Source organism: Apaloderma vittatum, unplaced genomic scaffold (assembly GCF_000703405.1).
Source record: "Apaloderma vittatum isolate BGI_N311 unplaced genomic scaffold, ASM70340v1 scaffold2034, whole genome shotgun sequence".
Taxonomy (NCBI): Eukaryota; Metazoa; Chordata; class Aves; order Trogoniformes; family Trogonidae; genus Apaloderma; species Apaloderma vittatum.
The window spans coordinates 24,992-38,702 of NW_009713020.1; the positions used below are offsets into that span (position 1 = coordinate 24,992).

General features: G+C 36.4%; 1 protein-coding gene across 1 annotated transcript in view; it reads right to left on the reverse strand.

Moving 5' to 3' along the window:
- Positions 1-13,686, reverse strand: part of CALB1 (calbindin 1, 28kDa) — a 16,720-nt gene extending 3,034 nt beyond the window's left edge. The window contains exons 1-5 of the mRNA XM_009868174.1: positions 13,615-13,686; positions 9,025-9,099; positions 4,112-4,195; positions 3,967-4,023; positions 1,316-1,393 (exon numbers count right to left, since the gene is read on the reverse strand). Of these exons, the coding sequence (XP_009866476.1) occupies positions 1,316-1,393; positions 3,967-4,023; positions 4,112-4,195; positions 9,025-9,099; positions 13,615-13,680 (360 nt within the window). The 5' untranslated portion in view covers positions 13,681-13,686. The remainder of the gene's footprint in view (positions 1-1,315; positions 1,394-3,966; positions 4,024-4,111; positions 4,196-9,024; positions 9,100-13,614) is intronic.
- Positions 13,687-13,711: the final 25 nt, after the last annotated feature.

Sequence of the window (13,711 nt, forward strand, 5' to 3'; positions counted from 1 at the left end):
TCCTGTACTGAGAAATGTGTGTATCTTTTTAAAGATAGAATTAATGCCATGAGAAAAGACCTAATTTCACTTGGTTAATAAACAATAAATGGAAAAGGAGATCAGAAAAGAGGCCAGTTCTATACACATTTATTTCTACATAACACTCTGGTTTCCTTTTACACTTCCTTTCCTTGTATAAAAGCATCTGCCTTCCATGCATTTCCCATGAAAGGAGATTTGCATTTGGGGGAGGTAAGCAGTGGCAGATGTGAAGTCAACATATTTTGTATTTTGATGGGTTGTTAGTGGCTGGCTGTGCCTGCCTGCATCTGCTCGGTACCCTATGTTTTCTTTTAGTCCTTTTTTTCTAGTTTGTGAGGCGATGATGGGAAAGATGGACTTTTTTTTTTTTATTGCTGTTAATTCTTGGTCATTGTGTCTCTGCAGTGGCTAGAATATAGAGCACTCTTTAAGATGAAGTCAAAAAGCTCCCTGAATGAAAAGAATCTATGTTATCTTCACCAGTGAATAAATACTGACAATTCTAGGTAAATGGCTTACACTTGTACAACAAACGAGCAGACTTTTTTTCCAGGAGAAACACAAATTTTGATTAGCCACTCTGTGGCCAGTTTGATGGCTAATGTGTTTCTCTAGCATGATTTTGATTGCTAAAAATATTTTAGGATAAAACCAAGATGGTAAAGCAAAAAACATAGTGTTACATGTTTCCCGAGGAAAAGAATTCTGAGTCCTTTTTTTTTCTTGAAGTGTCCACTCAGAAGCCAATTCTGGTCGTTACCATAGAGGATCGAAGCAGTGGAATAGAAGGAGTGGCCCAAGGACAGGATGATTTAAGGCCAGAGAAATTACAGTTTTGTTCTAGTGTTCATTTAAAACATCAATTTCTCCTTCCTGAAGTGAGGGAGAAGGGAAAAGTGAGATGTTTATAAATCTGATAAGAAGCCACCATGCAATAATGACTTTTAAGACAAAAGCCAGACACTACAGCTCTGTAGGAAGGCAAAATGTAAAAAGTAGCCCCAAATTAATCTGATCTAAACAAAGTAATGTAATTATGACATGTACCATTCTTCTCCTATGAACTGTGAAGATAGCACAGGGAAGCAGAAAAAGGGAAAATACTACATTATGGTCTAATATTATATAAATACAAAGAATATTCAGAATTCCTGAGGTGGGTTTTGTGGAGTTTTTTTCCAGGCAGCAATGAAAACTGCCGAAAGCTCCATAGCTGCAGAAGTACTTGCAGTGCTAGACGCCACAGTTGTCTCTCTGTTGCAACATGAAATACGCCTGTAAACAATCTTACCATTATTTCTGTGTATTCTGTTAGCTTTGAGTCTTCAATCTGCTTATTTGCTTTCTGTAATAAATCTTTCAAGAAGCTCTGTTAAAATAAGTAGAAGAGTAATAGGTGAATTTTTATCTACAGTATAAAATCCTTGACTTCCTAACTTCAGATTAAAGTAATCGGAAACACTATTTTACTCCCCCTTTAGGATTTACTGCTGAAGATCCAAATAAGTATGAAAAGAACTAGTAATTAACAGCTAAGAATATATCAGTTTCTTTTGATCAATTCCAGTATATTGCACAGTTTTATTTGGAAAAAGTGACTCATAAAACTTTCTGTGTTGTATGCCATTTGTTGTATTGTGAATTTGGAAAAAATAGTTTGGCTTTCAAGTATAGTGCTTCCTAATCAGCTCTACTAGTAAAATAAACTAATTAACCTTGAGTCTCCTTGAAAGCTTGGATGCCTAATCACTTCTTGAAACATAGGAACAACTCTACAGAAAAGATCAATGATTAATCAGGTTTTCTCCTTGCCTATGGCAGTACTTGATGCTAGAAGTGATCGTTAACCTATGTTGCTCCTTCCTACCTTGTATTTTAAATGCGTGCAGTAGTTTCATTGGATTTTTTTGAATGAGAATTTGGTGTAGTATAGACCTGGAAAGGACACTGAAAGATTATCCAGTCTATCTCCATATCTCAAGAAAGGATGATCTATATCTAAACTTCCTGAGTTAATGTCTGATATGAGCTATTGCCAAACCATTCCTGAATACGGGCAACGATGGACAGTCTGCCTCCCCCTTAGACATCATATTCCACTGTGTTGCTATTGTTAGAACATTTTCATGATTTCAAGCTTTGATTTCTCTAACAAAGCTGTAAGTGGGTGTACTCCTTACATGGCAAATACTTAAAACATTTGGGCTTGTCAAGAAATGCTGATCTAAAAATAAAACTGGACATTTATGTCTTATTTTCAATATGTTAAAATGGCCTGTTTCTCTAAGGTGAACAAAATCTTGCAGTACAAGAGAGACGAGACCATTAAGAATCCAGTTAAAATGTCTTCATTCTTCATCTAGTCCTCAATAAGCCCTACATTTTTAAGTCTATTATAAATTATAGCAGCTGGCAACAGTCTTTAAGGCATCATCTTACAACTGGAGAGTTAAATGCTACTTGCATGGCCTTCTCCTGAACCTACTAAGTTTATATATATTGACCTGGTGTGACCAGCCAGCAGGAGAATGGGCTCATCTGCCTAAGGGCTACCTTGAGGCAAACATTGTACAGATACTAATATCAAAGAGGAAGCGAAAAGGAAAAAAGATGTGCATTGTCTAATATGGATTCCTTTTCTGAACAGAAGAGCCCTAAGGATTTCAGATGGTTTGATCTTCCAGTGCTTTAGTTAATGAAGTTTATGTAGTTCTTCTTTAGAATACCACATACAGGCAAAATAGTCCAAACTAGATGGATAAACACTTCTAGGTCTTTCTCGTGCTATGAATTGTTTTGATTGCTCTGAATTAAAATCTACAGTAATGTACCAAGTGCAATTGAACTGTGGAAAACAGCACCTTTCTACTTGGAGGCTGGGGCATAAGAGAATCTCTCCTGTGAGGAAAGGCTGAGAGAGCTGGAATTGTTCAGCCAGGAGAAGATGAGTCTTGGGGGGACCTCATCAATCTATATAAATACTTCAAGGGAGAGCACAAAGAGTATGGAGCCAGGCAGGTACCCAGTGACAGGACCAGAGGCAACGGGCACAAAGTGAAACACAGGAGGTTCCCTCTGAACATCAGGAAACATTTTTTCGCTGTGAGGGTGACTGAAGAGTGTCACAGGTTGCCCAGAAATGTTGTGGAGTCTCCATCCTTGGAGATATTCAAAAGCCATCTGGACATGGTCCTGGGCAACTGGCTTTTAGGTGGCCCTGCTTGAGCAGCAGGGTTGGAGCAGATGACTTCCAGAGGTCCCTTCCAACCACTCTATGATTCTGAGACTCTGTAATTCATCTTGTACAAATTGCTGTTAGTTTCATGACTAGGGAGGTGAATGACCCTAGTTCTAAGGTTTGTTAACTCTGCAAGGCTGAGATTAGGGTTATGGAATAATTTCTATTCTGCTCTTATTTGTGCATATTAAAGCTGATATCAAAATCCCACCAAGTTAATCAAGCAGGGGCAACACAATTTCATTTTTGTTAGCCTAACAGTATTACAGTGAAAACTGTAGGGTTACTAAATACCTGAGAGAGCACGATCTGTCCAGTAGCATTATTAATGGTAGTGATGCCCTTTAGGTTGAAAAACAACAAAACAACCCTCCTCCCTAATACACCAAAAAAAGAACAACATACCTTTCAGAGACCTATCTTGCTTTCTTAATCCTTCTAGTAAGCTAAAGTACCTGCTACCCTGAGTCACTTGAGACAAACATTGATCTGAATTAAAACCTGTTTTAAAAAACATTGATCAGATTAGAGTTTCACTTTAAATAATTTACTGGCGATAAAAACATCAGCTAGTCATATTGCTTTTCGGTCACGTTTGAAATGCAAAAGCATGCACGGGTAGGTATCTGAAGAAATGGAGAGCAGCACAGGCTGTAATATAATGCCTGACCTCGTGTTGTGCATACTCATAGGTATTGGTTTACCTTAAGCTCCTCAGAATCAATGAAGCCGCTGTGGTCGCTGTCATATTTTCTCCATGTCTGCAATCAGAATGTTAACGCCTTAATGATATATTTATGGCAAGCAGGTCCTGGATGATTTTACAAAAGACACCTTTTCATGCTGTACCTGCATGAAGTCTTCACTCGACTTTAGCTGCTGGCATCTGAAGAACAAGAGAAAATTCTCTTCCGTTGGTAATATCTGAGCAAGCTGTAACAGAATTTAAGAAAGGTTAAATTTTGATTCTTCATTAGGCCAGATGAGCCTGTAAAAGAGCATGAAACTTTTTAAAAGAGTCTGGAATTTTTTGTGCTCATACTGTCCTGTTGTGGTACCATAGGAAGCTTCACCTTATTAGCTGAAATGTTTGGAAGATGCCTCTGAAAAGCTCCTGGCTTGCAGCTTTGCCATATTCATCAAGGTCAAACAGAACAGAGGCCTGAGAGAAGGAAGTGAGACAGCACTTTACTGGAGGGGTAGCTGGGAAAAGAGGGAGGAAAATTCACCCATGCATAGTTAGGAGCTATGGTGAAAACCCTGGAATCGGCACAAAGGGAAAGCATAACACAAGGATGTCTAAAGGATAAGTGTGAAGGACAATGAATTAAGAAAGTGATGAAAAATAGACTAGTCACAGATAGGAGGAGTGGGAATTGGAGAGAGGAACATTGACATAAGGAAGATGCATAAAGTAAACAGAAAAATATATGGAAAAGCCAGGAGACAAAAGAAAGTGGAGAGGCAACCGGTGATCGTTTGTCAGGCACAGAGATGTGTTCAAGAAGAGCTATAAATACCAGAAAGAAATCAAAAGGGCTTTTAGTCCTGCAAAATCAGGGGTAGTTCTTTCAATGCCTCGACTCTACAAAAGGCTTTTTTAAAAATCAGACATTATTGTACTGATTATTGAAAATGTTCATTTACTATAACTCAATTTTGGCAAGTTACAAATGTAGAAGATGGAGAGTATGCTGTATAATTTAATGTAAAATCAGGATTTGTTTTTAACAAAAGCTCAATATTCTTTTCTGTACTCAAAATGTATGAAATGTGTTTTGATTAAAGAAAACTTTTTACTTGAAGAATAGACCAGCTGTGCTTACTAGGAAGAGAAAATGAAAAAAGGACATATTTCGTAGTTACATTCTTTTACAGAAAATGACATCTGCAGACTTCCTGGAGCCCCATCTTAAAAATTTCATTCAAAATTTTGGTTTTCTGCTTTTATTTAACACCCTCAAATCCCTCATTCTGTCTTATTTCATTGCAACTGCCTACTTGCTCAGGCTTTTTTATCGTGTGCCAGCAGCACCATAGGTGAGTTGAGCTCTTCTTCTCATTCTACAAGCACAACAAGAGTATGGAGATAGATCTCTCATTTCTCTAAAATTATCTGCACAAGAAATCAATTATATTCTTTAAGTGTTGATATAACTGAAAAGACACATCAGGGCACTCTCCTTTCAGAAATGACGCAGCTGATGACAGGCTGTCAGACCCATAAGAGCGCTCTGAGTGCTTTTGCTAAATGGCTAAACACCAAACCCAATCAACTTAATGTGATTTTGTCGCCAGCTTTCGACACTTACTCAATTATAAATAGCATATACACATGTGGGTAAGTACATGTTCATATGTACACAATAGGTAAATGTATGTAACTTAGCCCTGATTTATGGGAAAAAATATTTATTTATTCCATGACAGAGGAGTTTTGATTTTGAGAGTAAATCAATATTTCTATTCAATAATACATGTTGAAATGAAGAAACTTATTTTAATAATAAGCAGAGTTTGGGGGAAGGGACTGATTAGGACAATGGGAAAGGGCTTACAGGTGTGGAAATTATAAATGTCATTCATGGGATCTCTACAGCTAGCTATTGAATATTGCAAAATATTGAATATTGTAAAATAGCATAAGGTGCAAGGGTAAACATAAAATAGTAACTTTTCAAAGAATCATTAATAGCTTACTAGCAGTACCAGAGTGTATCCGAGGCACAGAATATATTACCTCTGGAAGAAAATTACCTTATTTTAAGGTATACCTCTCACTCTTTGTAAGTCTCTGGGGGAAGCTTTTAGGTTACAAAGATGTAGTAGCTCAATATCTAATATTATCTCAGACTTCTGCCAAAAAATGTCTTTTGTGCTTTCTTTCTTTTGTACCCTTTAGCATAAAAGAAGGAATATAGCTAAGGGGAAGTCCAGTTCTCCAAATTCATGCATCAAATACCATTAATTTGCTTTTCATGGAAAACTCTGTGTTAAGGGATGAGGAAACTGTGCGCAAACTGGCTCAGCTTCCCAGTCCCATTTATACCACTACAGAGAGGAAAGATGGAAACCTGGTGCTGTTTCTCATGACAACTTCTTTGTGAGGGTAAGTGTAGCGGGACTCTGTGGACATGTTTAAGTAAGAGTGCCGACCACTATGAGTTTGTCTGTGGCAGAAATAGAGGTTTAGTGAGTGTTTCTGTGAGCTCTGCTGCTTTTATGGAGTATGTTGGCTATTTCTTCATCGTAATAGAGAACAATCACAAAGCCTGTGACTGCCTTGACTCCTCTCTGTACAGCTGCGGGCTGAGGTACATCTTTCTAGGTTATGTAGCAGAAAAAAAAACTCTCGGTACTTAAAACAATATTAAAACTACTCTCTGGAAATAATTCTCTAATGAATTCTGTTGATATTTAATGCTATTTCAATTTCCCTTCACCTAGTACAGTGAATTTGCTTCTTCGAATTCTATATTACAGAATGGGACTACAAAGTATATTTGAGGCTAGTAAGTAGTTCTTTTCACAGCAGCAGTAAGCTTCATATAATTTGAATCTGTAATTACTACAGTCTTGAGTTTTGAAACCTTGGGTTTCACATCCACATTTTAGTGAAAGCATTAGTCTGAATGAGTACAAAAGGTGAATTAAAGGTCCCTTACACAATGACAAGCAAATGGATAGGTAAGACTGTCTTTAGCTCGAAGGCACTGGATAAAAGCTAGTGAACTGACTGCAGTGTGCTTGCAAAGACAGAATCAACACTTAATCTGAGCTGAAAATCCACTCTTCCCTCTGTGAAGCCACCCAGACCTCCTTTTTACCTCAGTCAACAGACCTTTCCTGAAAACTCATTATTCGCTACGACATTTTCCAGTAGACGCCAAGAAATTCATTATAATGGCCGAGAGTCTGAATGGCTTCACGTGTGTTTTTTTTTTTAAACAATGTTCATACACTTTTTAAAAAAAATAAAAATTGATGTACTATGTAAATGGGAGCAATTTGGAGTTACTGGACATTTTTGTTTATATGGAAGGAGAATCAAGTCCAAACACCAACTTTAATATCATACTGCTCTGCACGTACAACACATTTTGTCTTAGTCCCATCAGCACTTTCCAAATCAAGCTTTGTGCTGATGTAAGTGAAATAAAATATAGCTACTGAGTTAGGAAAGTGCTATATTAAGGAAGAAAGTCCCTTCAGTCTCTGAACTGAGTACTGTCACTATTCAATGTCTTCCGTGGATGCTGAGCACGCTGGGCACTTCACTGGGGGTGGTGAGCACTGCACTATATCAGATTTGTTCACCTTTACCCATCAAGTGAATAGCAGAATCAGAAATAGAATTTGAAAGGTAAAGTAAGGTAAAACTTTCAGTTATCGTTCCTCAGTGAGAAAACAGTCTTTTTCAGGCACCGTCTACACATTCTTCTTGGATGCAATGCTAAACTAAATAGGATTCTTCAATATCAAATGAGTAAGCATTTGTTAGTTCAAACCAAAACAATTCGCTGGTCCAGACAAACACTAGTTCTTTTTAGATGCAGAGCTATTTGTTCAATGCTAAGTATTGTCCAAAGCTGCATTTTAAAAAATCATTTATAGCTGCAAGTGAAACAAACTTGTCGTATTTCCATGGTAGTTTAGTTGTAATTACATATGCATTTGAGTATACGCAATTCAGAGACATGACAGAGGAGAAAAACGCCCTGAAGTGATCTATTTTATGAGCAGCGATACTTCTTGTTGACTTTTACAGATTCTATTTAGTCCTCTATTTTAAAATTAGCTAATGACCCAAAGTTGGTCACTGTAGAAATTTTGCAGACCTGGCTTGTTTCCAGCTGTTTCTTAATTAGCTCTCTAGGTCAGATTTCTTATAATCAGAGAAAAAAAAAAGCATTTAATAATAAAACCGCAGTCTCACTGCACTCACACTGACATCATGAGTCATAGATTTAGGCTTGAAAAAGTGACTTCTCAAGTTGTAACCTAGCAAACTCTCCTTTTTGATTTGCAGCACTGAAGGGTGAAAGTGGGGGGGGAAAAGATTTTTCTCCCCTTCGTAGTAAGTTGTCTAAATTATACAATCTTTAAGTAGCTGTATGTGTAGAAGATGTTGGATATCTGTGCCCTCTTTAGAAAGTGGGAGTAAGGAAAAGTCGAACTTTCTACTTGAAGTTCTGTTAAAGTTCAGAGAAGGAATTCATAAGAAATCCTGATCTTTCACAAGCTAGATCACAACTACTATTAAAATTTTGTTTAAATTGACGTGACTAATGTGCTTTCCTATCACATACGTTTGGTTTTTTTTTCAGAATAGACTGCATACAGTGAGTGTCCAATTGCATTCACTTGTATGTTATCATCACTGTAGGACCACGACAGAGCATTACTTCAAAATCATAAGTAGAAATAAATCACACTACCTTTCACAATTTGAATTTCTAAAATAGGGCTTTTATCTGCTTTGCAGGAAAACTAAATGGCTGTTGATGCTTATTTGTATTGAATAAAGTGTGCAAAGTTAAATGAAGTGTAGTGAAATGTCTGGAGATGGATAAGGAATACCTTACTTTTTGTTGCTGAAAAAATTTCATTAGTGAAAAAAATACTAAAAATCTTAAGAGGAAGAGATTTTCTGTGTAGTTAAAAATCCAATATATTTACATATTATGTCTACATTCTTCTGCGCTAAATGTATTTTCTACAAGTAAACATGTCCATCTTTTATTATAAAGTACCTGTCTTACCTCAACTATTCCTATTTTTCCATCAGTAGTCTTCCCATATTGGTCCACAAAAGCTTTCATTTCGGGTGTTAAATCCTACAAAGTAACAATAAAAGAATCGTTACTTTAAGATACACAGAAACATATATAAACTTATATAAACATATATAAACTTACTTGAATATTCTATTAGTTGTCAAATAATATACTACATTTAATGAAGCACTAACACTTACTGCAGCTAGATTCCTTGAGTTTAAATGAAATCAAGTAATTTTTTATCATGAATAATATCTTTGTGATAAATTTTACTTCCTAAGGAATTATATTACAGTCAGTGTGAATGATTGGCATCTAAATACTTAGAACTCCTATTTTAGTTTACTGAATGAAAAAATATAAAGACAGATGTGTTGGAAAATGTGCTCCTTTGTGTAAAAGGATGACAGTCAAGTTCATAGGCAATTATTAGCTAATTTTCTCAGTCTTCATTTCAAATTAGTAACTTGAAGGCAGTGCAAAATCTTTCAAAACAAGGAACACTTCAGTATAATTCATCTGAACACCAAAATAGCCTTTCCATATCTCTGAGTGGATTTTTCCTGAACAATGGATGCTATTTTAGCCCTAGGAGAACTCATCACGATACCCTATTTTTTGCTGTTTAGTATTTGGTTATCATAGAAACAGAGTCAAAATGTCACTGCTGAGATGGTGAGAACAGATTTAGGTGGAAGAAAACCTTGAGCAGTACATTAAATCTGACAGAGTAAAGCCAGCATAATTGTTCTTCATATAAATTATGGTCCCTGATGTACATCTGTTCTCTGGGGCCTCCCCTTGCTCTAGACTATAGTAAAGGTGCAGGTCTTGGAGTGAATACCTAAGTATTTGATTTCACACTTTAACTTGCCTTGAGTCTCTCTGATATGAGCTGCCATCAACTGTTAATATTGATTAAACTTTTAATTTTCTTTGTATTTCTTATAGGTCTGAGCTCATAAAAACCAGGCAGCAAGAATCAAGACTATAGTTATATTAAAATAATGGAAAATTCTAAGGTTATAGATTAAGATACAACAGACTTCAGAAATTAAGGGTTTAGTTGATCTGATTACATAGGACCTAAGTTATTTTCTCACTGGAGACACAGGGAATCTCAGCTGTACAAAGTCTGTTGTAGTTTGTCCCAAATTTCAACTATTCAAGCTAACTAAAATGTCAGTTCCTTGTAGCTGATCCAGTCATGGCCTAGTATCCTATTTCTGTCAAAGTCATCCATGGCAGGTTAGTAATTTGCCATGGCTTTAATTAGAGATGTGGTTATTAATACAACACACTTCAATGTCACCTTTTATCTAATGATCCCAAAGTGGGGACAAGTTTGCTTAGCAGGTAGAACGGCGAGTTTAGACACTTGGATTTTAATTAGCCCCAGTTAAATATTTTACTAATCTTCCTAACAGCAGCTCCGCAGTGCCAGACAGTGTCCAGCCATTGAAAGAGTGAAAGCCAATACAGGTTAAACAAAACAGATGCTTGTCCTCTAGTATGGTAGCGAGAAAGGGTTGGGGGGTTTTTAGTGTTCATTTCACCTGCTCTTGAGCTGCTCAATGAGTTCAGTTATGTTATTCAAATAAATGTTTTCTGTCAAAAAACTTGTGTAAATTTAACCAAGTGTAGTCCTAAACTTGACACAAATGCAGTGCTCAATGTTTGAAAATAAGAAACTAGCCCTTCACGTTTTTTATCTTATCCAGACAAGTGGAGCTGTAGAAAAAAAATTGCTTTTTTCAATATGGTTTGAAAATGTAAGGATAGATGGCACTACAGAAACACTTACGTGCCTGCATTCATAAGCATCTATTAAATCACACTGTGGAGAAATACTGTAATCGTCTACACAAACAGAGGAAATGAGAAGGGGGATAGCTCAGTCAAGATCCACCTCTTGTTGCTTTACCAACCTCTGTGTTACTTACTTACACCCCACAGTTTCGTTTGGCAACTGGCATACCTAACTAGAGTATGTATTGCCTAAATATGGGGTAACACACATACAAATTATGCTTATATACTTACATAGGTTTTGTCTTTAAAAAATAGGCAGTTCTTACAACATGTTTGAAATTATATCAGATCAATTCTTTACCTACCTTAATGCATGAAGAAAAAAAGACATAGTGTTGACAAAGAAAAGCCCAAGCCCTAAAACGTCCAAATACACATCCACACTTTGGAGCTAGCATGAATCAGGCTGCACGCTGCTGCTCCTTCTGAGAAAAAGCATCTCCGAAAGTATGGGCTTACTGAGTGGATTAATAAAAGGATTAGAATTAGAACATAATTAGAACAGTTCTGTAGCTGGGAAGAATATTAGTTAAACTATCCTATGCGATGACAGAATCAATGTGATTCTTTAATGCATATGTCATGACTGATGTAAAATCCAGCTATGAAGAATGTATAATTGAATATTTCAAAAATAGTAAGCAGGAGAGTGACCTGAAATGCAGAAGTTAATGAAGACAAAGAAGCTTTGGGGTGTTAAAAGAAGGACAGCCGAGGAAATGACATATAACCTACACTAGTTTCTCAATGTGTCCCTTCTGGCAAAAGAATAGAAATTCAAAGCTACTGAATTAGTATCCTGTGAGACAAGACACGAACTAATGAGATGCTTGTTTGGAAAATGAGCCTTCCAATTCAAGAATCAGCTGAGATTTGAAACCTAAGATGACATATATCCATATTCCAGAGCCAACAGGCCAAGTACTGAATTTGATGTTGCTACTGTAGATTGCTCTTTTCAGCAGAACACTCCAGAGACAGGTTTGAATCAGAGAAATAGGAAAGGAAAACTTAAATGCCTGAATATTTTAAAATACAGCATAAGGCACAGGCAGAGGGGTTTTTTTTGTTTTTAAAAAAAGACTATATATTATGAAATTAATAGCAGGTAAGAATAATCCTGCAAGGCTTTTCTGTGTTATTTTGAGTAGGCTCTGTTTTTAAGAGATGCACATCTGCTTTAAGAGAGAAGGGAATCTGATCTTAAAATGATAAATATTTTTTTCCTTGAGATCTTAATTAAGTTTTTAATTAATGAATAATATATTGGTATTTCTACTATGAATGCCATTTATACTAAATACACACAGACTTTAATATCTTGATTCTAATGGACATAATTATGTTTTCTGCAATTCAGTATAGAAGAAAGATTTGTTCTGTTGCAATACTTGAAATGCATTGGAGTTGTGTTTAATCTTTTCCATGAAAAAAAGAAATTAGCCTTTTTCCCCCTAAAACACACATTCCTTTTCCAATATTCTGTGGGGTTTTTTTAATTATTTTGTTTATTTTATTTTAAACTTACTTAGACTCATGAAAATGAATGACTACAGCATCAGCTCTAAGAAGAATTAATTGGTGTCTACCCTGCAGTAACATTAGAGGCATTTCTGGGAGACAGCTTTTCAGTTGTGTGGAATTTACAATCATACAATTAATAAGAAGATATAACTTTCCAGAAAATAAATTAAGATTTTTTTTGGCGTTTACTTCTAAAATACGTCGCAACTTTTAAAGAAAATTTAATTATTTAAAAGCTATTGCTCAATTTGGAGGTATTGTTATATGAAGTATTAATCCGTTTCCCCCATGCACACGTCACCCAGTTAAATTACAATTTTTCCCTGTTACTTCAGTAACAGAACAGTCTTTTATTGTATATTAATTTATATTGATTCCATTAGGTTATATGTGCTAAGTGCCCTGCTTTAGAAATTGATTATTTTAAAAGCAATTTATTTGTTTAAAAGGTTCACTTCTATTTTAATTTAAATCTTTACATGGATTCTTTTTTTTTCTTTCTCCTTCTGTTTTTTTTTCCCCACATAGGTTTAGTTTGGAGGAAATTAATAATGAGTGCTTTAATAACTCATGCACAGAGTTGTTTTGACAAGATTGTCATAAACTTTGATGTCTCTCTGGACAATTTAAACTACCAGCATTTGGTAATCATACTCCCGGTACGTAACAGCGGTTAAGGGCAAAAAGTGGTTAGCAGCCATCTGCAGATCTGTTTACTGACCACCAAGGGGCAGAAATGCATTTCAGCCCATACTGCCCATTAGGTGCGAAATTAAACCAGACTCAAACTAATTTGAAGTGCTGGGTTTTTTTGATTTTTTGGGGTTTTTTGTTTGTTTTCTTTTGTTTTTCTTTTTAGTGTCAGTACATATCTGGATTAGGTAAGATTAAGAGCAATGAGATAAGGTCCCATCCAAGACAAAGCCATAACATCCCTGCACTTCTTGACTTTTTTTTTTAAGCACTGTCAGAAGCATCAGCTCTTAGGCTGGCAAGATGTGAGCAGGACCTGCTCTCCAGGGAGGTGGGCCCTGGCCTCACCTTTCCAAAGCAGGTAAATTATTTCATTCGCAACCTGCTCATCTCTCACCGCTCTGCTTCCCTTTGCCTGGTGAGGCAAGTGCATGAAGTGTGTGATGGCAACAGAGAATAGAGGGAACCGGGGCACTGGAGTTTGCTCAAGAAAACTCTTCTTTCCCTGAGAAGACCGAAAAGTGGGGTGCAACGTTAACCTACCAAGCCTGCCTTCTTCCGTGCCTGCTGCAGCTCCTGGATAAAGTTTTGTAGCTCCTTCCCATCCATGTACCCATTGCCTACAACAGAAAGAGTTACG